We start from the raw sequence: 27,322 nt of genomic DNA, 5'->3' as shown, positions 1-27,322 counted from the left end.
TCTGCAAAGTCAGATTTGGTGATTAAATTTTATCTTTCTGTTCTTATACATGAGAAGGTTTTCAGCGTTCCCTCGGAACTAGTTGGAGTATAGGTATAACAAAAACTTAATTAACTATCAATTAAAAATAAAAGATGATTACCCCAATTTAAAAAGAATTTGGACGGACTTAGCCTAATAACTTAGATGTTATGAAAGACAGCAAAAATCGAGAAACTTGCTTCAACTGGAACGTCAGATTTGGTGATTAATTTTATCTTTTGGTTTTTATACATGAAAACGTCAAGTAATGCTTCTGGCTTCTGTTTGTAATTTAAAAAACCTGGCAGGTGCTCTGACTCTGCTGACTCAAAACGGGTACCTGAATGAAAACAGCAATGTCATTATGATCAGATAGGCCATTTTAAGTCTTACTACACGAGTATAATGAAGTTATAAATTATTAAATGTTGAATAATATTTCCTAAAGCTGAAGGGAAGGAAATTGGAAAACTAACTGCAGGCAAGTTTAAAGGTAAAATCTTTTTTTATAGTTTGATGAGTCTGGAAAAAACGGATGTTTAGTAATGTAACATGTGATATAAGTTGATATAAGTTTAGCACAAATATTCGATAAATATTGCATTTGCAGTTTAGTAATTATTATTTATTTTTATAAGCGAGTTTTCTTGCATAGGGAGATTTAACGTCGAGTTATTTTTCTTGGCTGGTGGACGATTCGGGTTCGTCCTTTGTTTCACTTTCTTCTTGGACCTGAGAGGGTTCTTTTGATGTTTTTCCGCCGTCGGGCAACCAGAGGCCGGAATCGACACAGCGCTTCATGTGATAGGCCGCTTCTTCTTCTGGCATCTCGGCGACCGCTTTCTGCAGCAACGGGATGTCCTGTTTTTCGAAGCATTCTTTGAAGGACTCCGGCAGAGATTCGAAGACTTCGAGCGGGTCGAGACCCCCCGGGCCAAGCCTCGCCTCTCGTTCCTCTATTTCCTGCTCTTGGATCGCCATTTCCAGCTTTTCCTCGGCCCTCCTTCTCACCCGGTTGATAAAAGCTTTCAATTCGTCGTCGAAGCTCGACTTGTAGTCCTCGCCGCAGATTTGGATCTTCGTGAAGAAAGAGCTGACGCACGCCCTCGGGTCGACTTCGAGCTGCTTTCCCAACTCGAGGATGTACTGCATGCAGATGCACTGGTGGGCTACGTGCTGGGACAACATCTGCTTACCTTCCAACTCCAGGTTTATGCACCAAATGACGAGATAATTGGAAGTGTATTCGGAAACGAGATGCAGATGTTCTTGTAAGAACTTTTTACTATCTTCATACTTTCTCAGCATACCGTACACCTTGAGCTCTTTCTCGTTCTGTTCGATGAACTCTTGCATCTTCTTCTCTCTCTCCTCTTCGGACAGCTCTTCCAGTTCCAACTGAGGCGGCTTGTTTATCAATGTTTTCGTGAAACCGGGCTGGCTGATCGTGTCCACGTTCCAAGGCGTCACTCTCTCTTTCGCTCTGAGCTCTTCTTCGGTCTTCTTCAGCTTCTCTTCCGTCCTCTCTAATTCTTCGAGTTTGGCCGTGAGCAAAGGGACGTCCACCTCCTCGCCATCTCCCTTAGACAGCTGTTCTTTTATCTCGTCAATCCTCTTCCGATTGACTTCTTTGGCTTTCGCAAACTCTTCCTTTTCCTTTTTGGCCTCCTCCATCCGCTGGATCCTCGCTTGGTGTTTCCATCTGAAGAGCGAGGGCGTGTCGATGTTGGGGTGCGTCTCGTCTTCATCATCGGAGATCTCAATGCTCTTCCATTTGCTGTAGTCGACCATTTCGACGATACCAATACCTCACTTTCAAATTTGGTGGCTCAGATGCAGAGAAAAACAAAGGCTTGTCTAACTTATAATATGAAAGCTCGATTTTAATTGAATAAAAATTATAAAATAATGAAGCCGATTGTTCTCATGTGTTTATTTTCATATGGTATATGTTTAAATGTATGTTTTTGTGTTCTTCAAACAATGTTACCAATATGTTTTTTTTATAAACAGGGAATTTAATATAATCCTGTTTTTTTGAAAAAAATTCAGATTTGTTAAATATTGCAATTTTCTGAAATTGGGGGTTTCATACGTTGTTACTTCATTTGGACTTACTAAAGATTTTACCTCAATAGATAATATCCTTCAATTAAAAAAAAAACAACCAGGCTAATTATATCAAAGCAATAATAGAAATCATATCTCGATTTTTTAGAAGAGCAATTTTGTGCCCGTGTAAATTGGTAATTATTCGGTCCGACATTTAGCGATCTTTGGCGGTTCACGAGGCGAATATAAATAACCGATTTGTGAGATTGTCGAATGGGGTTGCCCAACAATGAGCCGAGGGGGCAGAGCAGGGCCTTTTCAACTGTTGCAATTTAAAGTGCAGTGGGGCAATACCAAAACAAAATTAGTGGGGTCGTAACAGGTATATAAACGCGTTTGAAACAACATCAGAAGGATTGGACCACGGTACAACACACATCCAACATGTACAAGGTGAGTCGGAAGGATTCTATAAATCGTCTTGAGAGAAACTAATACATTTCTTCCAATTACAGTCCAATTTGAAAATATTCTAAGCATAGGCTTTTTTATACCGAAATAACCTTTCATTTTATTAATAAGTTACCATGGCGATTTGTCATTTAATTCTTAATATTTTTCAATCTTGTCCATTACAGGATTATAAGTACAATGCTTGTTTATAATGCATAATGAGTAAATATTTATTTATACTATATAGTATGCATTTCACATGACGAGTTGTTGGTTTAAAAATCTAATAGTTTGTCTTAAGAGCTTATGAATATTGATCAATTTTAACAAAATACAGGAAGGTTTGGACAAATGCCCACACACACACACACCGATGATGATCGTCATATCGATACTAGGAAGTCGGGGTTTTTTTGTCAAGCACTGCAGTCTTGTGGCTTATTGTATTTTCCTAGTTCCTTAATTCAGTGCAATCGACTCATCCTTCTCCCAAGGACTAGGTTATTGTCTATCATTACTACATTTCTCTAGGTTTTCCCTGTATCCTATCTTATGTCTCCGTTGATTACTTCGAAGACCACAAATCATCATTGAATACACCCATGCTTTGTTTTCTCAGATGCCAGTGACCGGCATATAGTCATATCACTCTGAGTTCAGCCCTCGCTTAGCAGTGAGTTTGTTGTCTTTGTGACGGTTGTTTTAACCTAAGCTGTATAGTTTGTCCACATCTCATTTTTTCTTTTTCAAGCCATTCTGAGATGGAGAGATGAATTCTATGTTTGGTTTTGTTCTTTCAAGAATAGGTTTAGATTATGTGATCTTGCAAATCCTCCCTCTGGCCAGTGTGTCTGCTTTTCGTTACCCAAAATTTCATTGTATCCTGGTATTTACGATAACATCAGATTTTTGTTTTTCACGTGGTTTTAGATATGCATTCACTGACTAATATTAATGTATTTTTTGTTTGTTAATGCTTTAATAGTTGCTTGGCTGTCCATTCTTATGAGGAATGTTTTTTGTCAGTGTTATTTCCATATTTCGGTGAATATTGTCAATTAAGGTGTAGTAGAGGCAATACTTAGTTATACACAATGATCAGTAAATATTTATTTAGAAATTATAAATTATAATATGTATCTCATGTTAAGTGGTTTATGTTAAACGAATACAATAGTTTATCTTAAGAGCTTAGAGTATTGATAAATTTAAACAATAAATTAAATATGAGATGGTTGTAAAAATTCAATTAAACAGACCTGTCTAGAAGCATGTATTTATAAATTTATTAGAAACCGTAAAATACCCAAGAAAAAGCGTTGGATATATTTTTTGTCGTACAATTCCCTTACAGAAAACGTATATAAGAAGGATTATGTAGTTCTAAATTAATAATTTATGTTCTGCTTATTTTTGTTTTAAAAAATCTGAAAAACAATTAACATTGCGGTAATGTGGCTGTAAGTTAAATAATCTGTCTTGTTCTTTCAAGATCAAATACATTGGTTCTATAGCGGAAAAAATAAACAGAGTGTAAGATATTAAGTAAAATTTGAGTATTATAATTTAATACATAATATTACCTTATATAAAGAAAAAACCAAATATAAATTTTAAAAAAATTATTCTAAACAAATTACAAAAAAAAAATTTGCTCTGTAAATTTTAGAAAATTTTATGGAATTATGTCTCAATTCTACACGGTTTTTTACCATTATTTTTAAAATTCTATATAAATAGATAGACGTTTATTGTAAAAATAATCATTGGATTCTTAAGGACATGCCAATAAAAAAATTAACCGTATCATAAGTGCCAATAAAAAGTGGTACTTTTATAGATCATCGAGGATTCATAGCGTCCTTTATAGATAGGGTACTTTTCTATCTGAAAGTCTAATCTAAGAAGAATCGAGAAATTCTTGCTAAATTCAAAGAAAATCATCATATAATGACTGTCTCTAACATTAAAAAGTTTTTTAAAAAACTTGGCGTTTCAACGGTACTACGCTATTAGTAACATATTACCATATCTCTCTCTTTCTCGCTCTTTCTCTCCCTTTCTCTCTCTCTCAATACTGCACATGGTACTAAGCTATTCTCTTGGAGCCAAAAGCTTAATATTTATGTAAATTGAGATTTACATTTGAGAATTTTTTTTTCACAAGAACCTTATATTTTTATATGCTGTAACATAATACATCTCTCTCTCTCTCTCTTTCTCTCTCTCTCTTTTTCTCTTAGTCTCTCTCTCTCCACTTTCTCTCTTTCAATTTTCGCACCTCCTCGCTCCCTCCCTGCCTCAAACTATCGGGATTATAAAAGAAGTTGTTTCGGACCTAAATTTGCTACATTAAAAAAAGACATGAATTTATTTCTCTTTCTTTCTCTCCTTTCTCTATGAAGAGAACAAGAGAGGTTGTTCCGCACCGTAATTTGCTAAAGGTTTTTAATAAAACGATATTCATTGATTAATTTCTTTTCCGCTTTCTCATTCTCAGTATGACATGGCTCTCAGTTGGACAATAATGTTGAACTGAATAATTTATGTGTCTTTTACTTACTTTTTACTTCACTTTAAGCATCCTACTGAGCATATCAGAAATTTTGGAAATTCGGGCCCTGACATTGATAATCTACTACTCCACTATCGAATGCCCCCTTTCTTTTTTACCCTAACAAATAAAACACGGATCAACAAATTAGAAGAAATAGCTCAGAAAGGTTATCAAGAAAGACGGAAGAAGGAAGAAAGTTTATTGTTATTTTTTTTAGTAGCAACTAATACGTACGTAAAACTGATCCATATTTAATTTGTATTGACACTGTCCCTTTTATTTTCATAATTCTTTATACTCCATCTAGGAAAAATGTTATTCCCCTGTGGTGATGGTTAATTCGTTGTTGTGTCTTCGGAAACTCAAATAATATAAAATAATTAATTTATTCACTGATCACTTTATTGTTTAAATCGATTGTATCCAACCAATTACATATTTTCTCTTTAACGATTGAACGAAAAATGTCCATGGTATAAAAGAAACTAGATTAATGTTTTGTGACATTAGAAATATATCAATGTCAGCTTTTAGACTTCCTTTTCCATGTCTTTAATTATGTTTTTTGAAAGAAATATTACCGTTTTTTAATAGGTAATTGCTTATTAAATTATGTATATATCGTAACCAATTTCATAGGCTAATAATGCGTATGCGTAGGCAGGCTTTTTATTTTCTGGAAAGTTTTGTGGCCGATTATACAAATGAATTAGTATCAGAATGATTAAAATAATTTTTTGGTTTCTTTCAGTACATTGCTCTCGTATCGCTTTTTGCTGCCGTCCAGGGTGGAGTCGTCGCTCCAGGTCCTGTCGCCTACGGCGCCGCCCCTTTCGGCTATGGCGCCCCCGTCGCTAAAGTCGCCGCTCCATTCGGCTACGGTGCCCCGGTAGCTAAAGTCGCCGCCCCTTTCGGCTACGGTGCCCCAGTTGCCAAAGTTGCCGCCCCCGTCGCCTACGCCGCCCACGTCGACGACTACGACCCCAACCCCCAGTACAGCTACGCCTACGACGTCCAGGACGCCCTCACCGGTGACTCCAAGACCCAGCACGAAAGCAGGTCCGGAGACGTCGTCCAAGGCAGCTACAGTCTCACCGACTCCGACGGAACCAGGAGGACGGTCGAATACACCGCCGACCCCGTCAACGGATTCAACGCCGTCGTCCACAAAGAGCCACTCGTCGCCAAGGTTGCCGCCCCCGTTGTCGCTAAAGTAGCCGCACCTGTCGCCTACGCCGCCCCCGTCGCTAAAGTCGCCGCTCCTTTCGGATACGGCGCACCCGTAGCCAAAGTAGCATCTCCTTACGGATATGCTCACTACTAAATGCAAAGCTGACCGATGCTACTATTGTACATACCTCATACGCTTAGATATTACGTTAAATATATTTTTTATCGATCATTTCGATTTTTATGTTCTATCCTTCATTCATTTATTTAATTCATGCCATCTGCAATCAGTAAAATCTCTGGATGATAATGCAAATATTTTAACCAGACAAAAGTAGCTATAAGACTACAAATTACCTACATGCCTACTGACGGTAAGAAGTCTGCAATAAGACATTTATATAATTGTTGACAAATTTTATTGTTATTTTAAGGGTTAACATTTTTTTCCCAGTAAGAACAAAATATAAAAAAGAGAGGTTTACAAAACAGGTAAATCTGATGCCAATTATTTTCTGGTTATCACTAGACACCTCACCTAATCAATCCACCTTTTTTTTAAATTAAAATCTATTATTTATATTCGGAGAACCATGGACTAAATATGTCATTATCCACTAGAGCTGATATTAACCATTATTTTATCATCATCTTAGTTTATAAAATGAATCAAGAATGAGGTAGTTTAGAAAATACATTTTTTAAATTTTTTGCCTACGTTACGGCCTTTATTCGGGTTATCTTCAGAACATGAAACACACATTTCTACCCGAGAGGAACAACACACTTTTACACAAAACCAAAGCCTTGTTGACATAGCTTGGAAGTAGAACAATTCAGCCTTCCGACGATTGTACAATAATCACGTTGGTTTATTGATAAAATACGGAAGATTTATGAATTTTTAATTGCCATAATAGGACACTAATTATTAAAACGATAATTTTTAGATAAAAAGTAAGATCCTACAGAACAATTTAATAGAATAGTCTTTGACATGAATTTACAAGAGTACTATACAGTTAACTGACAATCATCTGCATTGATGTGCATGGAAAATAAGAGAGGAGCTAGACTGGACCCCTGTATAATCCCAGCATTAATAAAACTAATGTCAAATCTTTTTGAGTTGAAATTGCCAAGTTGAAAACCGTACTCAAATATAACAAAAACTTACAATTAGTAGAGCTGAAATTAAACTTTTGGTGAATATTGTTCATTACGAGATTTTGGTTCGTTGATTGAATTATGTTACCCTCAGTTAGGCTGTCGAACAATAACCAGATCTAAAGCCCGACTTAAAAGGATTAAGTAAATGTGAATATTTAAGAATTTTACTACTCACTTGTAGATAATTTTTCCTAAAATGGTTGATTTCACAGGGAAAAATGCTAATGGGATAAAAGACTTTTTCCAGCCTGTAATTTGGTCTGCCTTCTTCGTTGGGTTGGTCTGTCAGACGAATTGAGGCTTTCGTCATCTTCAGTGTGTCTGCACTACATTACTCTGACCAAATCAGCATACTGCTACACTTTTTGAATCAACACTGCGATTAATCAGACAAATCATCATTCATGCCGTTTAGGTTAAATGTTTTAAATCATTCATTTGTCGAATATAAAAAAGCCTTTTCAACTTTGATCTAAGTAGATACCTCATAAGCCTCTTTACAAGTACAAATTTAACATTAAGTATCAAACAATTAATTAAGGTTTTTAGTTGAGATAAAAGTCAATGACACGAGCGGGATTCGAAACCACGATCTTCGGCTACATACGCCAGATTGAAAAATGGCAAAAAGGAGGGAAAATTCAAAAGGTGGGGTTGAGATGGGAAGTTAGTGTCCGAGTGGATCGAGGTCACGATAGCTCAAGCGGTAGAGCAGCGGCGTATCTAGCCGAAGATCGTGGGTTCGAATCCCGCTCGTGCCATTGACTTTTTTATCTATATATTAATATATTAATTGGTCAAGCGGACCACGAAATTAGTGAAATTAAGTATCAAAGTTAATTCAATATAGTGATCAAATTCTTCTTTATAACGAATGAGTGCCAGTGCCGCCAACATAATACCTACAGATTTTTATGACGAATTAAGAAAAGTACAAAGTCATTTCAGCAAGACTTTTAATCACAATAATCCTGAAACCGAAACAAAATTGTTATTTCAGCTCAATGAAGTGAATAAAATAATTAGTTATTTTAACCGAAAAGTTTTTACTTTTAGGTTGCCCAGAAAATAATAAATGATTTTAAACTATTCTGGTGCATAGCTTCAATTTGAGGACAATACATTTGGGCATAAGTTGTTTCGCCAGGATTCAAAAGCTGTATTAAATCAGCCCAAATGTAGCCAATCAAAGAGTCCCCATCACCTTTTCTTTACGAGTTGAGGATTTATTAAATGTAGTACTGCCTCTTTGTCAAGCCACGGTAAAGAACGTCTGCTGTGTGAACAAAACCGAATAAAATAAAATAATTTTGAACAGAAAAAAATAATAAAATAAACCTCACTCCGTCGGCTTCCTTCCTTTACCAACGAGGGTCCTAGAGGGATAGAGGATCGGAGAGAAAAGATGGTTCGAAGAAAAGAACAGAAAACCATTACCTCGTGGTGCAGACAACGATCTCGCCGCAGGAACAGTTCGATCGACGAAAGTACGGGTGAGACGACAAAACAAGATATCGAGAACGTGAACGCCACTGTATCCGGGAATATCGACGAATTTTGATTCACCGGAATTAAAAGATTCGAGACCTTCACCAGGACGGCTCGACCACAACTGGGAATGCAAGATATGGCCGAATTGAGAGGCCGACAGTCCAAAGAACAACGAAGTTCAAACAATCAAATTTTTCATCACAAGTCTCCAGAAAAGATTCTTCTCTGATTCGGGGTGGGTAAAGAAACGCCGAGCAAACTTCATAATGATGATTAATTTGATGGTCGTTTAATGCATGAGGAACCCAATATTCGAGGTTTTTCACCTTTCAAATTGTCTTAAGGTAGTCAACGACGATCGATTTGCTAACTGAAAGATTCTCTGCACGTTCTCGAACAGTTGTTCTGGGATTTTCTTCTGCCAAAGCTCGCAGAACATCGCCATCAAAGGAAAAAATTCTTCCACGACCTTCTTTGTCTTCAAGGCTGAAGTCTCTCTCTCGAAATTGTTTAAACCATCTCTGAACGGTGCTCTCATTCACACTGTCAACACCCCAGACTTCATCAATTTTTTCTAGTCTTTTGGACACAGTTCGGACTGAAATTTGTAAAACGAAAATCACTCGTTGACGTCTTAGTAATGACCGTATTATTCCAATGTAACGACCTGCTACGTAGGTAAACAAACATTTCTGTTTAGAAGAGGATTAAAAAGTGTTATCATTTGCACAAAAGAATAATCAATCAAATGTAAACATTTTATTATACATAGGGGTGATTGAGAGAAACCAGGAAAACCTGCATTATTTTTCGGGCTACCCAATTTACGTGAATTAGTTGATTTCGAACGGTTACCTGTCTTTTTTTTGTCAAAAAATTGCCTTTACTTAAAAGGAATATGGCTTTATCAAGGCACCAAGTCTTTCTGATCAAATAAAAGAATAAGTGCTTAACCAAATCATGAATTTTCAGATCAAATCTACGATTATTTTAGATTATATCGTTCAGGCTAATTGAAATAACTGAATATAATTTACCAAGGGATGTAAATAAACAATACATTTGAGCAGAGTTTAATTTATTTTTGAAGGAAAATGAAATAAATAGACATATATAAATATGTTCAGGTAGGATTTACAGTCTTAATGGTAGTAGGCCTTGGCGACGGGGGCGGCGTAGGCGAGGGGAGCGGCGAATTTAGCGACGGGTGCGCCGTATCCGAAAGGAGCGGCGACTTTAGCGACGGGGGCGGCGTAGGCGACAGGGGCGGCTACTTTAGCGACAACGGGGGCGGCAACCTTGGCGACGAGTGGCTCTTTGTGGACGACGGCGTTGAATCCGTTGACGGGGTCGGCGGTGTATTCGACGGTCCTCCTGGTTCCGTCGGAGTCGGTGAGACTGTAGCTGCCTTGGACGACGTCTCCGGACCTGCTTTCGTGCTGGGTCTTGGAGTCACCGGTGAGGGCGTCCTGGACGTCGTAGGCGTAGCTGTACTGGGGGTTGGGGTCGTAGTCGTCGACGTGGGCGGCGTAGGCGACGGGGGCGGCTACTTTAGCGACGGGGGCGGCGTAAGCGAGAGGAGCAGCGACTTTAGCGACGGGGGCGGCGTAGGCGAGGGGAGCGGCGACTTTAGCAACGGGGGCGGCATAGCCGAAAGGGGCGGCGCCGTATGCGACTGGTCCTGGGGCGACGACTCCTCCGTGAGCAACAGCTACGAGAGCTGCGAGGATGAAAAACTAAAACATACAAAGAAAATTCTTAAGCCACACCTTGTCCATTAATTAATTTTTTCCTTAACGGAAAAATATATCCTTAAGGCCTAATTTCCTTAACAATAATTTGAGAAACCTTGTTAGATAATCTGCAACTTTACAGGCTTTTTATCATCATCGGGTTAAAGGTTAAAGGACAGAATTTTTTTTCCCATTTTAGTACAAATTTTGTTAAACTCGGTGGGAGAAAAAGACAATATTTAGAATTTAAAATGTAATAAAAGGTATATTTTTCATACTTTTATATACAATGATGACTAGCTATATGTAATAGAAGACGTATTACGCAATTAAATGGTTATGTTTTATTTTTCATTTCTCTTCTTGTGTTAATTATTTCACTAAATTTATAACTTACTTGTTTATGGGTTTTAATGTGCCATTATTGTCCAAACTGACAACCTGAGGAAACATTTTTTTCCTTACGTTTACAAAAGCGTATAAGTATTTTTAAAACCAAAAATTTTTGCGTTTAGCGATCAATGGAAGATGGTTGGTGGTCGTATCGTATATTCTTAGCATAAATATTGTTGTGAGAAAAAAATTATCAAACGTTAATCTCAATTCACATAAACATTAATAGTTCAGGACGAATATCTTAGTTCCATGCTGGAGAGAGAGAGAGAGAGAGAGAGAGAGAGAGAGAGAGAGAGAGAGAGGGGGAGAGTGTGCATGTGTGTTCATGTGAATGGTATTTATAAAACTGGTGCCTTCACATTTTAATTGGTTTTATTCAATTAATAACTATTTTTGTCCCATTCTTTATATTTTCAACGGTATTTAAATTTTGCATTAATAATTTATAATGAGTGCAACCTAGGGCGAAGGGTAGCTCCAAGCTTGAGGAAGGGGCCCTAATATCGAACGGGGTAGGTGTAGGGGTTAAAGGGCCAAACTATGCCCTAGTAAAGCCCCTTGAACTAACCCCAACATTTCAATCTATGCACAAGAGTTAATAAAGAACAATATGAAAGGTTGCACAGATTTACTCTCAGACAGTCAGACGACTATAAAGGCACTAAGTATGCTCTCAACTCCAAATTTATCTGGGAATACCTAAATTGTCTAATGCCTTTAGGAAAGCACAACAAGATTACCTTAATATGGGTTCCGAGACATTAAGATATAGAAGGAAATGAGCAGATGACTAGCCAATAAAGAGGCAGCCCTCTCACCCATGGGACCGGAACTAAGATCACCGGAATATGTGCTTAAGTTGGAACTGGAAAAATGGCTTGAGAGGCAAGCTATGAAGGCGAAGGAACTCCACTCTGACCAGGCAGGAATTGAAATGAAGGCAGGAATGAAAAGTTTTATGCCTCTATACTGCCTTCTCGAATACCACCTAAAGAAGATGACCAAAGCAGAGCAGGGCCATGCTGACTTTGTCTGGAGGAACCAGAGACATTGGCACATGTCCTTTGTGGATGTGAAGCGTTAGCCACATACGGCCTCATCGGTAAGGCAATACTAACACCAAAATATGTGAACCAAGAGGCACTGAGGAAGGTGCTTAAATGATTATAAGGCGTTATAAGTCGATTATAGGTCGTAGTGAATGAAACGTACTTTTAAACCCTTTTCAACCACCACAAAAATAAATAAATACATAAATAAATATATATAGTGTCCGAAGTCGTGGCATGTAATGTACAACATGCTGCAAGTTTTAATCAGTTCTGTAGGAATATAAATGACGATAGTTTGTAGGCATCATGTTTTCTTTCATCATTATATATATATATATATATATATGTATTTGTTTTGCTCAATTCGTTAATATTTTGTTTTCATTTCCTTGTATTCTCATTACATTGTCAACTGAATTTATACTTAGTGTTAATAATATACAATAAATGAAATTCAATTAATACAACAATTTTAACTACAATAAATCAAAGAAGAAAAATATTTGAACAAAGAGAACCTTTATTTATATTATTTATATTTTAAATTAAACGTGTATGTTCGATTGTGTGAATAATATGTATAAATATTTATGAAAGGTACTGGTTGAGATAAAAAAGTCAGTGTCACGAGCGGGATTCGAACCCACGACCTTCGGCTCAATACGCCGCTGCTCTACCACTTGAGCTATCTGACTTCGATCGTCTCGGACACCAACTCTCCATCTCAACGTACAACCGTTCGAATTTTCCCTCTTTTTGCCATTTTCAAATGTCGTGTAATCAGGGTTCGATTCTCGGCAACAAATTAATGGAAAATTCGAAAGGTTGTAGGTTGAGATGGGGAATTGGTGTCGAGTGGATCGAAGTCGCGATAGCTGAAGTGGTAGAGCAGCGGCGTATTTAGCCGAAGGTCTTGGGTTCGAATCCCGCTCGTGACACTGACTTTTTTATTTCAACCAATACTTTTCATATATATTAATTCATTGAAAAAAGTTAATTGGTTAATCGGATCACGAACTGTAATGGATTTATTATGTATAAAACTATTGCCTCCAAATTTTGCTTTTCTTTTATTGAACTGTTTAACCCCTTTGTCCATATTATTCATTATATTATTTTTATATTGTCAACTAAATTTACAATTTGTACTAAAAATTAATAATAATTGACATTAGACAGGCAGTTTCATTTAATGAGTTTTCAGATAAAAACCTTCTTTGAAAAATAAGAAAATCATTAAAGAGTTAAATTTTAAGCAAAGTTAAATTTTAATTATAACAATATTAACTTTTCTAGTCTTAATACGACAATTTTTTTGTCTCATTTCACCAAGCCATCATCTTCGAGAACAGTGGAACAAATAGAATCAAATTTGAACAACATAATCGAATCACTTGTCAGACCGAATTTGAAATCGAATCGGAAGAAAATAGCATTTTGGAAAAATTGAAAATCGAGTTTAGAATTTGAAAATTTGCCAGTGCTCACCTTAGCTGCCATGGCGTTAGTGGTATTGAGTGACTCTAGACTGACTGCCTAATGGCCACATTACTCTTATATAGTGCCAACCCCTCGGTCCTTGACCCACTCCTCGAGGCGGCCAACCCCACCTCGGACCCTTGCAATTCGACCACCGCCTTTTTTTATTAATTTTCCTATTTCGAAAAAGAGAGAAAAGCAGAAAAATTGAGGGAATGGTTAAGCCTGATTTAAAAAAATTAACTGTGCGAAAATGGCACGAAGAAGAAGCGAGATGTCTCGAGTCAAAAAGTCTCCAAAAATGTAACGAATTCAACTTAACACAAAGAACATAACTTGCTTAAAATCAGCAAATTTAACAATAAAAAATCAAACGCTTTGCATATTTCTATAAAATGTTCAAATTAAGTCAATGTTAAGAAAGTGAAGATACGTCACTCAATTTTTAAAAAACAAAAATCTGATCAAAATTTAATATTTCAGCTCAATTTAATTACAAAAAACGAAATATTAATCAATCACAGGAATTAAATTTTGAGCCAAAATTTTATAAATGGGCAAAGCTTGCTGAGATCTTATAGCCAGTGAGCTTTCGTAAAAACTTGATTGCTATCTTCAAGAATTATGATTTCACTTGATACAAGATAAATCGCCTCATAACCCAGAATTTTTGTTTTAACTTTCAAAGCTCCTTGGATTACAATCTGTAACAAAGTTATTTTTTTTTTCAAAAAACAATTAATTAATCGTCATATCATTTCATCGACTATTCTAATAAATTATTTAGAAATCGTGAGATGCGGTCTGGTTTGATGCAGGTTTCGGAAAAACATTTTCTTTATCGTGCCAACGTTTCGATCTTTATTGAGATCATCTTCAGGGCTCAAAGTGTTTGTCTTTGGTGTAATTGTGCCATTCTTGCGTGTCGTGTAATCACCACACATATTCTAACAAACCTAAGAACTATTTTAAAAATTATTATCAGTTTAAATTCAACAATATATCGACAATTGTCATGAAATATAACCAATTAAAGCTTTTTTTTAATATATTTGATAGAAATGTATTAAAGTTGGTCTTGAGCTGGTTTAAGTCACAGGGTCTGTCTATGCTAGACTCTGACCTACAGGTGATGACAAAACCGACAAAACAGACTCCATTGAAACAATTCTGATGTTGAAGTGGGGTCGGACCCAGTGGCGTAGTGCCATTTCAGCGCAAAAACCAAATTTATTAATTATTACACGTCCCACAAATTACATTTCTCACGTTGATGTTATGAAAATGTCTCTGTACTACATATATTGTTAAATTTAAATTATAATATTTCAATGAATTAATCTTTTTATGTAAGGTTTTTGGTTGAAACGAAAAATGTAGTGCCACGAGCTGGATTCGAACTCAAGGCCTTCGGTTAAATGGCCACTGCTCTACCGCTTGAGCTATCGTGACTACGATCTACTCGGACACCAACTCCCCATCTCAACCTACCTTTCCAATTTTCCCTTCTTTTTACCATTTTTCGTTTCAACCAAAAACCTTACATAAAAAGCGTAATTAATTGAAAGGTGTAATTTGGTCAATAGACCACTAAATACAATGGATTTAATAAGTGAAACGAAGTATATCTTCACTAAAAACTCCCTGTGGCCATTTCATTTGTCGCCGAGAATCGAATGTTGATTATACGACGGTTAAAAAATGGCAAAAAAGGAGGGAAAATTCGAAAGGTAGATGGGAAGTTGGTGTCCGATGGGGGATCGAAGACACGATAGCTGAAGTGGTAGAGCAGTGGCGTAATTAGCCGAAGTTCTTGGGTTCGAATCCCCCTCGTGACACTAGCTTTTTTGTTTCAACCAAAAACCTTACATAAAAATATTAATTAATAAAAAGACGTACTGTGGTCAATGGACCACTAAATATAATGGATTAAATTGTAATAATAATTATATTGATGGAACATCAGAATGTATTCTTAATAAATTAATTTAGTTGCAAGTAATCCAAGTATTTATGTTTGAAAATTTATTGGCGTATTTTTCTTATGATTACATGATGACAAATTAATAGTGTAAATAAATGTTCATATTCCTTAACCTTGTGATTTATTTATTATTATTTTCTTCTTCTTCTTCTTCTTCTCCTTTTTGTTCTTCTTCGTGATCCTTATCTGTAAACGGACGGTGGTCGTTATGATCGCAATGCGCACACTGTCTACAACAGCTGTAAAGTGCTTCAGTGCTTTGGTTCTACCTTGTTTTTTCCTTCTGGAAAAATATTCATAAATTTCCGGGTGACATAATACATGGCTGAAATACCCCAGCTTCCTTGTTTTTACTGTAATGTCAATGTCTGCTGTTTTGTTCATATTTCTTAGTGTTCATCACGACAGTGATGTTTTCTGTTCACCCTATTTTTAACAACTTCTATAGGTTCAAATCCTCAAGTTTTTTTCATAGAGGCTACTATTAGTGTCGTTGCTTCGACCGCATTCAGCAGAATCTCAGACCAAGTTCAAGACTGCACCGTACCTTATGATTCTTCCTTCTTGAAGGTGGGATAATAGGTCATCTCATGAGAGTGTGTCATGAGTTATGAGATGACCTATTATCCCACCTCCAAGAAGGAAGAATCATAAGATTAACTTCTGAGGTCAAAATATAAGAAAACATCGTTACTGCACAGTACACTTTTCATTTTAGTAAATGCCTTTCTATTTTTGCTTTTGTTTCTTTATATATGTATCTTTATTTAGTTATTACTATTTGGGCCCATTCTAAGGTGACATCTTGACTTAGCTTGATTTCTAAGTTTGTGGTAGTGTTTTATTAAAAAAAATTAATTTAGTCTGCGCATTTAGTTGTAAACCATTTTCATTACTTGATTTCGTATCTAGTAAGCTGTGTAGTTCTTCTCTTGCATATCGCTTAATAATTATTGGATTACCTTTCAATTTTAAATTCTCCTCTACGCCATTAAAAGTTTCGCTGAATATTTTCGGACTAGATGTTAAATAGTAATAGAAACTGGATGTACCCATGCGTTACACCTCTCTTGACTTCGATGTCATCAGTTGTGCAGCCTTCTATCCTAATATTTGTTTTTTCGTTCCAGTAAAGGTTTACGATAATGTTAATGTCTTTATCATCCATTTGGTATTTTTAAGAATTTTTATGATTTTCCTATGTTCGACATTTTATTCGAAATCAATAAAGTACAGAAATACCGAATGGTTGACATCCACATCTGTCCTGATGAAGGATCCTCCAAAGGTGGTCTAAAGAACTGGATTTTCTTTCAAATTGGCCTTATCCCTCACCTTTTTTTAAATTATAATGATAAATCTATTTTATAATGAATTAGCATGAAAAATATATTACACACATTTTAATGTCTGAATTTTGTCTTATTTAATAGCTATAAAAACTTACTGCAAAATATAATGTGTAATTTATCCAACCATAATTTTTCAACAGCAAGTTGTTGAAGCATTAAAAATGAAATTTTCTAGCAAATATATTTCGTGTGAATCCAGTGAACATCAGGCAGACAAAATACTGGGTGTAGATAAATAGTCGTTAGAATAATTTGTTCCATATCATAGACAATAGAAAAGAACTATTTAGTTATCAACTATAATTAATACTTCACATTGAAATACAAAGTAATAATAAAATGGTGGATATGGATAAACATTTCTCAACAGATTTTCCTTACCACATAAACCATTTTATTTTGAGGACAAAAAATTAGTATATCTTAAAATCGATTAACATTTCGCTTGTTTGATACCTAATAGTACCTTTGAAATATCCCCTTGCCAAAATAATTGCTATCAGATGTTGTCCCATTGCAGGTCTATCTATTATGTTAACAATCGTAAAATAAAAAACTTGTTTTAATTTTTTGATGGTATCCTTACTGATTTTGTGAAACTCCATAATAAGAAGATGGGTAGAAAATAAATTGACTTTTCTACAATAGGCCTATTCCTACTCATCATGTTACTTAAGTTTTAATTTATAATTGATTATTAAAGTAAAAATAAATTGTTACCTAAAAGTCCTGCCGTTTATGTAACACCATGAATACGAACAGTACACAGAGAATTCGTGATCAAATTGTATTGATTAAATTAAGTTATATGTTATTTATGCCGAAAATAGCTCAGGTAAAATCATCAGGTGGCTAAAAGCTAAATAAACCCAATGCCTACGTGCATACTCATGGATAAAAGGGATGAGCTGAGTCAGATGAGGTCGAAGCCAACCTTGAATTTGAAGATAAAAAATACTTATTGAGAAATCGTGAGATGCGGTCTGGTGTGATGTAGGTTTCAGAAAAACATTTTCTTTATCGTGCCAACGTTTCGATCTTTATTGAGATCATCTTCAGGGCTCAAAGTGTTTGTCTTCTGTGTAATTGTGTCATTCTTGCGTGTCGTGTCGACATGCCAGACACCAGACCGCATCTCACGATTTCTAAATAATTATCGATTAACGGTCACTAATCACCACACATTTCTACACGAGAGGCACTCTCGGTACGACACGCAAGAATGACACAATTACACAGAAGACCAACACTTTGAGCCCTGAAGAAGATCTCAATAAAGATCGAAACGTTGGCACGATAAAGAAAATGTTTTTCTAAAACCTACGTCACACCAGACCGCATCTCACGATTTCTAAATAAATATCGATTAACAGTCACTAATCACCACACATAAAAAATATTATAAATTGGCTTAAAATGAAGGAAGCATATTAGAGCAATCTGAAAAGGAAAAGGTACTGGGAAAAATATGTTTTTGGCCCAAGAATCGTATGTACAGATCCCGTGCGATATAACTACAATGGGCTTTCACTTTTATGGTCTCAGTAAGACCGAGCTCGACAAATCCGACTAAACGTACGTGAAAATATACTATCTGATATATTACATTCATCCATCTTGGTCTAAAGACAAGCATGAGTTGACAATCGTGTTTGATAAACTTCCGTAAAACATAACTGGAATGACAAAGAACGAAGAAAGCATATGTATAATATATAATAATGATAGAAATAGACCATGAAGGTGGCACAGATGATGTATTTTAGTCAAATATTCGCGGCTACTGCAGAATAACTATACTATTTTCTACTCAATCGCCTTAAATGATTTTCTACTTCGTGTAATCATACCTGCGTGAAATAATCAATTCAGAACAAAACTTCCGAATCTTATCTGGTAAAAATAAATGGACACTGAGTGATATACAAAACTAATGAGGCACAATTGCAAGAGTGTTTTGTTCCGCAATCAAATACTCTTAGATCCATGGAGGTTGCCGACTTACCAGAATGCCTGTGTTCAACAATCTAGGTCAAAAAAGGACCTGAATTGTAACAATTATATGTGATAAAACCTTCGTAAAAACTTAACTGGAATTAAAATATAGGAATTTGGGTAAAAGGAAAGAACAATAATTTAGAACAGTTACTAAAGGAAATATTGATTGATCCAAGAATGAAATTCTCAGATCGCCTGTGCTATATGTACGTTGGACCTTAGCACTTGAAAATGAGGTAAACAATAAAAATTGGCATATTGATTAACCTAGAACAGAAAGGAGACACATTTGAAGTGTTTTTGGTTGAGATTTAAAATATCCGTTATCTCAGCGTAGATGTAGATGTACACATAGTTTCGGGGTATAGTATGCTGCGCACTTTAAGAGCTATTGTATCCCCCGTGCTCTGCCTAAAGCATATCGGTGAGTCCTATTTCATCAAGAAACTTGATTAATAGGTCCGGTTCCAATGGTTGAAGCTCTTCTATGGTCATATTATACATCCCAAAACATTTCCTCTTGCGGGTTAGTGTAGCTCCGGAGTTTGTAAGTAAATGTGTTGGTGTCTCTTCTGCCTCTTTGCAGAATCTGCATGTGCCATCTTGGATTATTCCAATTTTCTTTAAGTGTCACTTGCAGTGTCCTGTTAGGAATCCTATTAGGAGTCGCAGTTTGTTCCTGCTGCCCTTGACACATTCTGTAATTTCTTTTCTTCCGGAATTGGTTAGAAGAATCTTAGATTGTCAGTGTCCAATGAGTGAATTCCAAAGTTCCCTCATTCTCTTTTCGTCCTTCTGTCTGAGATACTCGTTAATAAAGTAGGTGCCTATGCCACAGAAGGGTTCGGGTCCTATCAGCGGTGTAGCAGTCCCTTTTCTTGCAAGAGTGTCCGCTTTCTCGTTGCCTTCTACTCCCATGTGTCCTGGGATCCAGCAGAGACTGACTTTATTCTGCATTCCTAATATGTTTAATTTGGTTTAGCAGTTCAACACCATCCTTGAACTAATGATATTTGAGCTTCGTGCTTTGATGGGCTGCTTGGCTATCTGACATGATAGCTATATTCTTGTTTTTGTACCCTTTACTTAAGTTGAGTTGGGTACATCTTTCGATTGCATGAATCTCATCTTGAAAGATACTGGTGTGTTTTTCCATGGGTTCTGAATATTTGGTTCCAATATTCTCCTACCCCTGTCCCTTCTTGTTTTCTAGATCCATATGTGTACCAAAGGATGGTGCCATTCTTGAAAGAGTTGTTCCCTCTCTTTCCCAATCTTTTTTTGGTACCCAGGTTTATTCGGAAGTTTTGATTAAATTCAAACATCCTATTCATGTATCTCAGCATAACTATAATCGACTTTGTACTCTAAGGGACTGTACTTGAATGAAATTATCGAGCCAGAAGCCCTCCTGACCCCTTATCTAGTAAAAATGTATTGATCCATATAGAACACTAATGAGGCACAATTTGCAAAAGTGTTTTTTTTCTACAATCTTATACTATCTGTTCCATGGAGGTTATCTACTTACTAGTACACCTGCATTAAACCATTCAGGCCAAAATATGGCATGAGAGAGACAATCGTGTGGAGGAAAACGTCCTTAATACCTATATGGTAAATATAAATATAAAACGAGGAAAAGCATGGTATTATGTAATGTCATATATAGATGAAATAAAATGATATAGAGAGGCAGGTGCAGGAGTGCTTTTTTACAATCAACTGCTCATAGGTCCTTGGCAATACCTGAGAACTTCACTTAATCGATAATAAACTATAGTAATTAGCGACGGAATAAAATTATAACTGATAGTAAAAGAAAAGAAAAATGCTTTGTTTCATTGATGGTTCATGAAGGAAAAGCATGACAGGGGCAAGAATTATCTGTTTGATTTGAAAAATTGAATCAATATGATTCTAAGGCTATACCAGGATATTGATGAAAATGTTTCTGATAATTTTTGATTAGCAGTTAAAAGATAGGTGTAAAATGCGTCTTAGTCAAATCTAAACTTGCAGGAGTAGAGGGACACAGTAGTGTGACCTTGTATTGATTGTATTGAATTTCATTGTAGTGATTGTATTGAACGATCTAGGTGAGTGGAACAATGACGATCTACACTACTGAAAAACGAACAAGAAAAAATATTAATCTGGTGTATCGTCTATGCGGCAACATGGCAAATGATTATTGAAATTTAGACCGTAATCAACCCATGACTCGATTAAATTGTTTTGGAGTGTTATTCGTTTAGACAGCTTATAACTGATATATTCTTACTAAAATAAATTTTGGAGAGGTGTTTCATGTCAAGAAATCTTAGAGCAGAAACGTCAAGTCTGGGGAATAGTTCCTCAGCGTTACAACCCAAGTGCCAAGGGCTAACGTAAGGAGCACCTCAGAGGTTCAAAATTATCAACAATGATCAATGTACCTGCAGGTTTGGAAATACACAAAGCATGTTCTTATGATGACCAAGCCAAAAATTATCTAAATAACCCAATGAGTCAGACAGCTCTAAAGGCTCTCCCCAAAGATCACCTCAAATCTTAGACCTGCATAAATGCCCTAAAAATATTGGGTAGTACAACGAGGCAGTAGAAATACTAGCTAAAAAAGAAGGCTCCGGATTAATTTTGTCTCGTAAACTATAGTTATATTAAAAGGAAACTGGAAACCTGGGTAACTAAAGAATACAACAAATACGAAAAATTGAAACTAGTCAAGCAAAACATTACTCGCAGCAATAACCCAATGTTACAAAGAAAATATCCTTTTCAACAGGAGGAAATTCAAACCTTTAACTGGTATATTCACAGTACATGCTTCAACAATTGTAAATATCACCTTAAAAAATGCGACTATCATCATATGATCAACGTCTATTATGTCAGGAATAGACAGGTACAACTAAAGGTATCTTTGGAACAGCGAAAAATTCTCCTGATGATTAGTTAAATAATAGAATTAATTGGGATTGTTAGAAAAGAGCATGAATTGTCTTTGGGATTTAAATGGGCATTGGTCGAATAGAACGAGACATCAGACCTGCATGGAAAGAGGCTATGTACTTATTAAAGGGTCGTGTATGATAACGTAATCATTTTGTATCAAAAGATAAAAATCGTCCATAAAATGGAAAATGGTATGGGAATAGTTCCACAGCATCTAAACCCCAATTGCCAAGGGTTTACGTAAGGAACACCTAAGAGGTTCAAAATTATCAACAATTAATCCATCTACGTTTTCGTAGTCAATTGAAAGCTACTTCTTTCAATCAATTAATTATTCTTTCTAAGGTCTTGGTTGAGATAAAACAGTCAGTGTCATGAGTGGGATTCGAACCTACGACTTTGAAATTGGCAAAAAAGGGGAAAATTCGAACGGTTGTAGGTTGGGATAGAGAGTTGGTGGAAGTCACGATAGCTCAAGTGGTAGAGTAGCGGCGTATTTAGCCAAAGGTCGTGGGTTCGAATACCGCTCGTGACACTGTCTTTTTTATCTCAACCAAGACCCTAGAAAGAATAATTAATTGATTATCAACAATGATCAATGTACCGCAGGTTCGGAGATACACAAAACTACTTATGGTTGCCATCTTCGTACGATGACCAAGCCAAAACGGCCAAATAAAATTACTTACAATGGGAGAAAATTGTGTTAATGCATTTCGATACCAAAGACATATAATAAAATACGGGTAATACTCACCTTCAAATTTTCACGTAGGAGTTCTCTAAAATATTTTTTATTGACCCCGAAAGAACACAATTGCATCACTCAGTTTCGTACACGTGTTACTATAACATAGGCTATATTGCATCATTCGTTTTCTGAATCAGTTATTATCAAAAAGAGCCACCTGGTTGTTAAAGATTTTCTTTATTGAACATACAAAGATATTTAATATTTCTTTTTTTAATTTGCTGTCGGAGCCAATGCCAATGTCGCACGGCTTTCTCTCCTTTAAATGGTCACCAGACGAACTTTCACCACAAAGGACGTAGGCGTTGAAGTTTGATTTAGCTTGAAGTTTATGTGTTCTACGAGCTTATATTTTTACTAAAAAGCTAATAAAGTGTGAAAATAATTAGAGTTTTTTGTACTAATTAATGCCATGAAGCAAGACAATAAACTCATTAATTTTTCAGTTGAATTCTTTATTAACAATGGCACGTTTTACTAGTTAATAAAATTGGCTGTTTTTAGTCTATTGTCGGAAGGAGACCTGGTTGAATCGACTTTGAATTTTTTAAAAGTTCGTCTACCGCCTCGAGAGTGGTTGATTGCTAAAGGGCAGGACGAAGATTTCACTTTCAAATCAAGAGCGATGATTGGTGGACAAATAAATGAAAAAGGTAACGCGATGGGTGAACGACATTTACGTAAAGGGTCGAAAGATAGGCGGTGATGGTGCAGTTTCGAGAAGGTGGGTATGATTTGAATTAATATAACGTAACATTGATTCAATTAGCATTAATTTGTACCTATTTGTGATGTTGATGACGAAATATTGGTCTTTAACCTATACGAACAATGTACTTCTGTCTGATGGAGCTAAAAAAAATTCTTATGGTTATTGAACTTGAGAAGATTTTTCAACAAACTCAAGTTTCTTCCATTTTCTTCTTACGCAACTTTCAGACATGCTTTTCCAAAATCTTCAAGTCTAAAGGGAGATGAGGAATATTTTATGCTTAGTTCTTATTTTTCTTCTGTGTTCTCATCTTCATCCTGAAAACGATGATTGACATTTCATCGATTCTTGTTTCGTCATAACCACTTGATGCACTAGTACAGTTGTCTTGTAAGTTGGGATAGGTATGGTATGGTGATAAGGATACTAGGGAGCAGGGTTTGTACTCCCCAGGAACTGCAGCCTTCTGACTTATTGTACCTTCCTAGTTCCTTAGTTCAGTGCAATAGACTCAATCCTTTTCCTAAGAAGTAGTCGAAGATGATATGGGTGGCTGTTTCCTCCTCCTCATTACATAATTTGCAGATGGGTTCTTCGTTGTACATGCCCATGTTGTGTACATGTTTTCTCAGATGCCAGAGACCTATCACTCCTCTGAGTTTAGGCCTCTCCAGTTGCAGCAGTGATTTTGCCAGTCTTAGTGAGGATTGTATCATCATAAGTTTACTGTGTTTACCACCGCTAGAGTTTATCCACTTCTCCTTTTGTTTTGTTTGGATCCATTCTGCGAGGATTCTATATTTGTTTTTGTTATCCCAAGTATAGGTTCGGGGCCTATGTTTGGATCTTCCTCTGGCCAGTCTGTCTGCTTTCTCGTTACCCAAAATTCCTCTGTGTCCTGGCACCCATGATATCTTCAGGTTGTTGTGTTTCTCCAGGTTTTGGAGATTTTGAATGCATTCACTGAATAATTTTGATGCAATTCTTTTACATACTGATGCTTTAATGACTGCTTGGCTATAAGATCTTATGAGCATTTTTTTTGTCAGTGTAACCTCTTTTAAGATTTTCCAGGGCACAAGCATTGATGGCATGTATTTCCGCTTGAAAGACCGAAGTGTACTTCTCTAATGAGTTTGATTGCTCATGTTTTGGGCTAGTACAGAAAACGCCCGATCCGGTTCCTTCGTTTGTTTTGGAGCCATCTGTATATCGTATCTGATGCTCTCCTGTATTCTTCCTCTCCTTTGTATTCCATTGAGACTTTTTTAGGATTTAGTAAAGAATGTTTGCGGGATTATATAATCAGGCCCCATTTCTAAGAATGAGTGTCTGATTTTGTTAATTATATTTGTATGCCCGAATTGTTTAGTTCCTATCCAATTTAATTGTTTTTGGAGTTTAGATGAGCTTTTCCTAGCCTCCCCTTGTATGAATATTTCTAGTGTAGGTAGGTTTAGCAGTTTTTCGTGCACTTGTAGGGGTTGTTCTCATTGCCCCTGTGATAGGTTTGCTAGTCTTTGTATGCTGCCTAATGTTTGTGTAGGTACTTCTTGTTAAGCTTTTGTCCACCAGATTAATGATCCATAGGTTATTTTGGGCCTTATTACTGCCTGTATAGCCAATAGGCCATTTGCCTAGGGTTCTACTTGTGGTCATATTTTCTTGTGGCGATATTTTACTTTTTCCTATAGTACGCTGCAGGTGAGGTTTCCAGGTTAACTTCGTGTCAAAGATTATTCCTAGGTATTTGTGCTCATTTTTTAACTGAAGCATTTCATTGTAGAAATGTAAACCTTCTATTTCTAGGTTGGGATGAGAAAAACCGTTCATTTTAAGGCTCGGATCAAAACTGTTCACTCAATGAAATGAATTAGCTCTTTTTCATAAACACTTGCACTCATCAATTTTATCTTACCCATAATTCCATGCGTAGGTTTAAGCTTTTTTTTTAATTTCGCTGTATCAGATCCTGTCTGCATAGATGGGGGAGGGTTGTATGGCCATCTGTACCACGGGGTGACTCAACGTTTCAAAAACCAGCCCAGAGTCACATTGGGATGGACTCGAGGTGGCTTGTGGTGACGCCCCTGGCGGGAACTTAGAGAGAGGCTGTCTTCTACCTGGGACCTTTCGTGAAGCTTGCGCATGGCCAATGTATTATCCCCGGTCCTCACGGGAAACGTTGCGACTGGACGACAGCATGTAAGCGTTGAGGACGTCATGATCATGCTACAGTCCCTCGAATGCGTGAGTAAGCGACTGGAAAAGGGTAGTGGTATCGGCGGTTTCTGACGAGTATGCTTTGCATTGTTGTGCGTATGACCGGCGTGGTACCCTTGGGGAAGCGAAGGATCGGACCACCTAGGCTAGACCTATGGCGTCCCTCGATTACGTGCAGCAGGTGTAGGCTGAGCTTGATAAGAGACCTTTGTCCGTAGGCAGTACTCATCTAGGGGGTGGGTAGCAATCCCACTTTTTAATCCGAAACCGCTGTCGGGGCGTTCCCGAAAGTTTCTACGCTGGAGGAGCCTCTACACTCAGAGGGATAGAGTCGCCTTCTCTATCTAGGGAGTACGCGAGGGGGGGGGACGAGCTGATGTATTTCGGCCCGTTAGCCCCTCGCGTGCGGCGTACGACCTGATGCACAATGCAGGCCCGACCATTCGGAGTGGACAAGCGGAGAGTGTGGCTACTGACCCTTAGGGGCCGGGACACCACTACACCAATGCTGCGGCGGTAACACTTTTCCGTCGTACGCAGAAGTGCGTCAGCTCTCATCTTGAGAATCAAAGCGTCCGATAAGGCCATGAGCCAGGTGCGGACGTTAAAGATCCTCTTGTCTTGTTGACGATGAGTAAATCGGGAAGCAAATGTACCAGCACTAGGGTAAATCGTAAAATTTGATTGTCTGAATTACACGATTCTTCTATGAAATAAATTACGAATGTTCAACTTTCTATTATTGCCAAAAATAGATTTTTTTAAAATTGAAAAAGCTGCTGAAGCAGAGAGTGTTTGCATCATAGGGCTGCTGGAGCAGAGAATTTTTGGAGCGTAGGGCTGTTGAAGTAAAGAGCGGTGAGAAGGCTGGAGGGGCAAGCCACTAGTCAAGACTTCTCCAATTTACTGAGTGGTGTTAAAGAAAAAAATTCAAAATGCAGAAGAGTCGGTATGGAATGGAGAGGACATAGTAGCTCTATTTTCCTGGGTGGTTCATCGCTCATTCAGTGTATTGAGATAACTCTTTTCAACCGCTCGCAAAAGGAGCCCCTTCACTAATTTTAGGTCCGAAAATTATTGATAAACGAGCTTAGATATCCTCTCTTTACAGATTCTATTAATGCCAATGACCAAAATCCTCTTAGGATTCCAACTTTTGTCTTACTTGCTCATACGCCTTTTGAGTCTTTTCGTACCAAAGCCTGTAAGTCGATTTTTGGAGGTTTTTGATTAGCACTGGCTTTGCTTGATGTTTTTATTTTTACTTGAATGGTAATAGTTGTTAGTCTACGCCACAAAAGTGATAGAGTTGGCTTCCATTTTGAAAAGGAGATCCTTCTTTAAGCTAATATACTGTTCTGGTAACTGCTGCTTTCATTTATTCCCATAGTAATTTTTTTTTACTGTTTACTTTCTCTTGTTTTCTTCAAAAAGTATTGTTTAGCTCAGGACATACCTTGAACCTAACAATATACGGTTCATACTCGCATAACTTAAGATACTGGTTGATAATACTAGGACCTCTGAACCTGATTGCCTTGAAGTTTCATCAAGTCTTCAATACATGTTTCCTTTGAGTTGGAAAATACGGCAATGCTAGCAACAAATACATCAACTGTGCCACCTAAGCTTTTTACTTGATCCATCAAGGTACCAATATATTTTATTTCTTACCCCGGTTTTGGTTCTCAAGGTTCAATATGCGTATGGCACGATTTGACTGTTTCATTTTTTGACACAAATTTATAAATTTTCTTAACTTAAGTTGGT

General features: G+C 36.9%; 3 protein-coding genes across 3 annotated transcripts; 1 reads left to right on the top strand and 2 right to left on the bottom strand.

Annotated features, from left to right (window-relative positions):
• Positions 1 to 617: 617 nt before the first annotated feature.
• On the bottom strand, positions 618 to 1,953 carry LOC106668203 (hsp90 co-chaperone Cdc37-like). Its single transcript, XM_014396735.1, has one exon. The coding sequence runs from the start codon at positions 1,810 to 1,812 to the stop codon at positions 694 to 696; it is 1,119 nt and encodes a 372-aa protein (XP_014252221.1). The 5' UTR covers positions 1,813 to 1,953; the 3' UTR covers positions 618 to 693.
• Positions 1,954 to 2,448: 495 nt separating this feature from the next.
• LOC106668088 (larval cuticle protein A3A-like) lies at positions 2,449 to 6,485 on the top strand. The gene is made up of 2 exons (XM_014396514.1): positions 2,449 to 2,526; positions 5,835 to 6,485. Exons 1-2 carry the CDS (start codon positions 2,518 to 2,520, stop codon positions 6,405 to 6,407), a joined length of 582 nt encoding a protein of 193 aa, XP_014252000.1. The 5' UTR covers positions 2,449 to 2,517; the 3' UTR covers positions 6,408 to 6,485.
• Positions 6,486 to 9,991: 3,506 nt separating this feature from the next.
• LOC106668084 (cuticle protein 21-like) lies at positions 9,992 to 13,624 on the bottom strand. The gene is made up of 2 exons (XM_014396507.1): positions 13,584 to 13,624; positions 9,992 to 10,650 (listed from the first exon to the last, which is right to left on the bottom strand). Exons 1-2 carry the CDS (start codon positions 13,593 to 13,595, stop codon positions 10,057 to 10,059), a joined length of 606 nt encoding a protein of 201 aa, XP_014251993.1. The 5' UTR covers positions 13,596 to 13,624; the 3' UTR covers positions 9,992 to 10,056.
• Positions 13,625 to 27,322: the final 13,698 nt, after the last annotated feature.

This window comes from Cimex lectularius, unplaced genomic scaffold, assembly GCF_000648675.2.
Source record: "Cimex lectularius strain Harlan isolate CLEC.00 unplaced genomic scaffold, Clec_2.1 scaffold55, whole genome shotgun sequence".
Lineage (NCBI taxonomy): Eukaryota > Metazoa > Arthropoda > Insecta > Hemiptera > Cimicidae > Cimex > Cimex lectularius.
The sequence above is the reverse complement of the archived record's forward strand: the minus strand, read 5'-3'. Positions and strand labels throughout refer to the sequence as shown.

What these genes read in the sequence shown, in the direction of transcription:
- LOC106668203 (XM_014396735.1), bottom strand. Translation starts at nt 1,812, where the DNA reads ATGGTCGACTACAGCAAATGGAAGAGCATTGAGATCTCCGATGATGAA.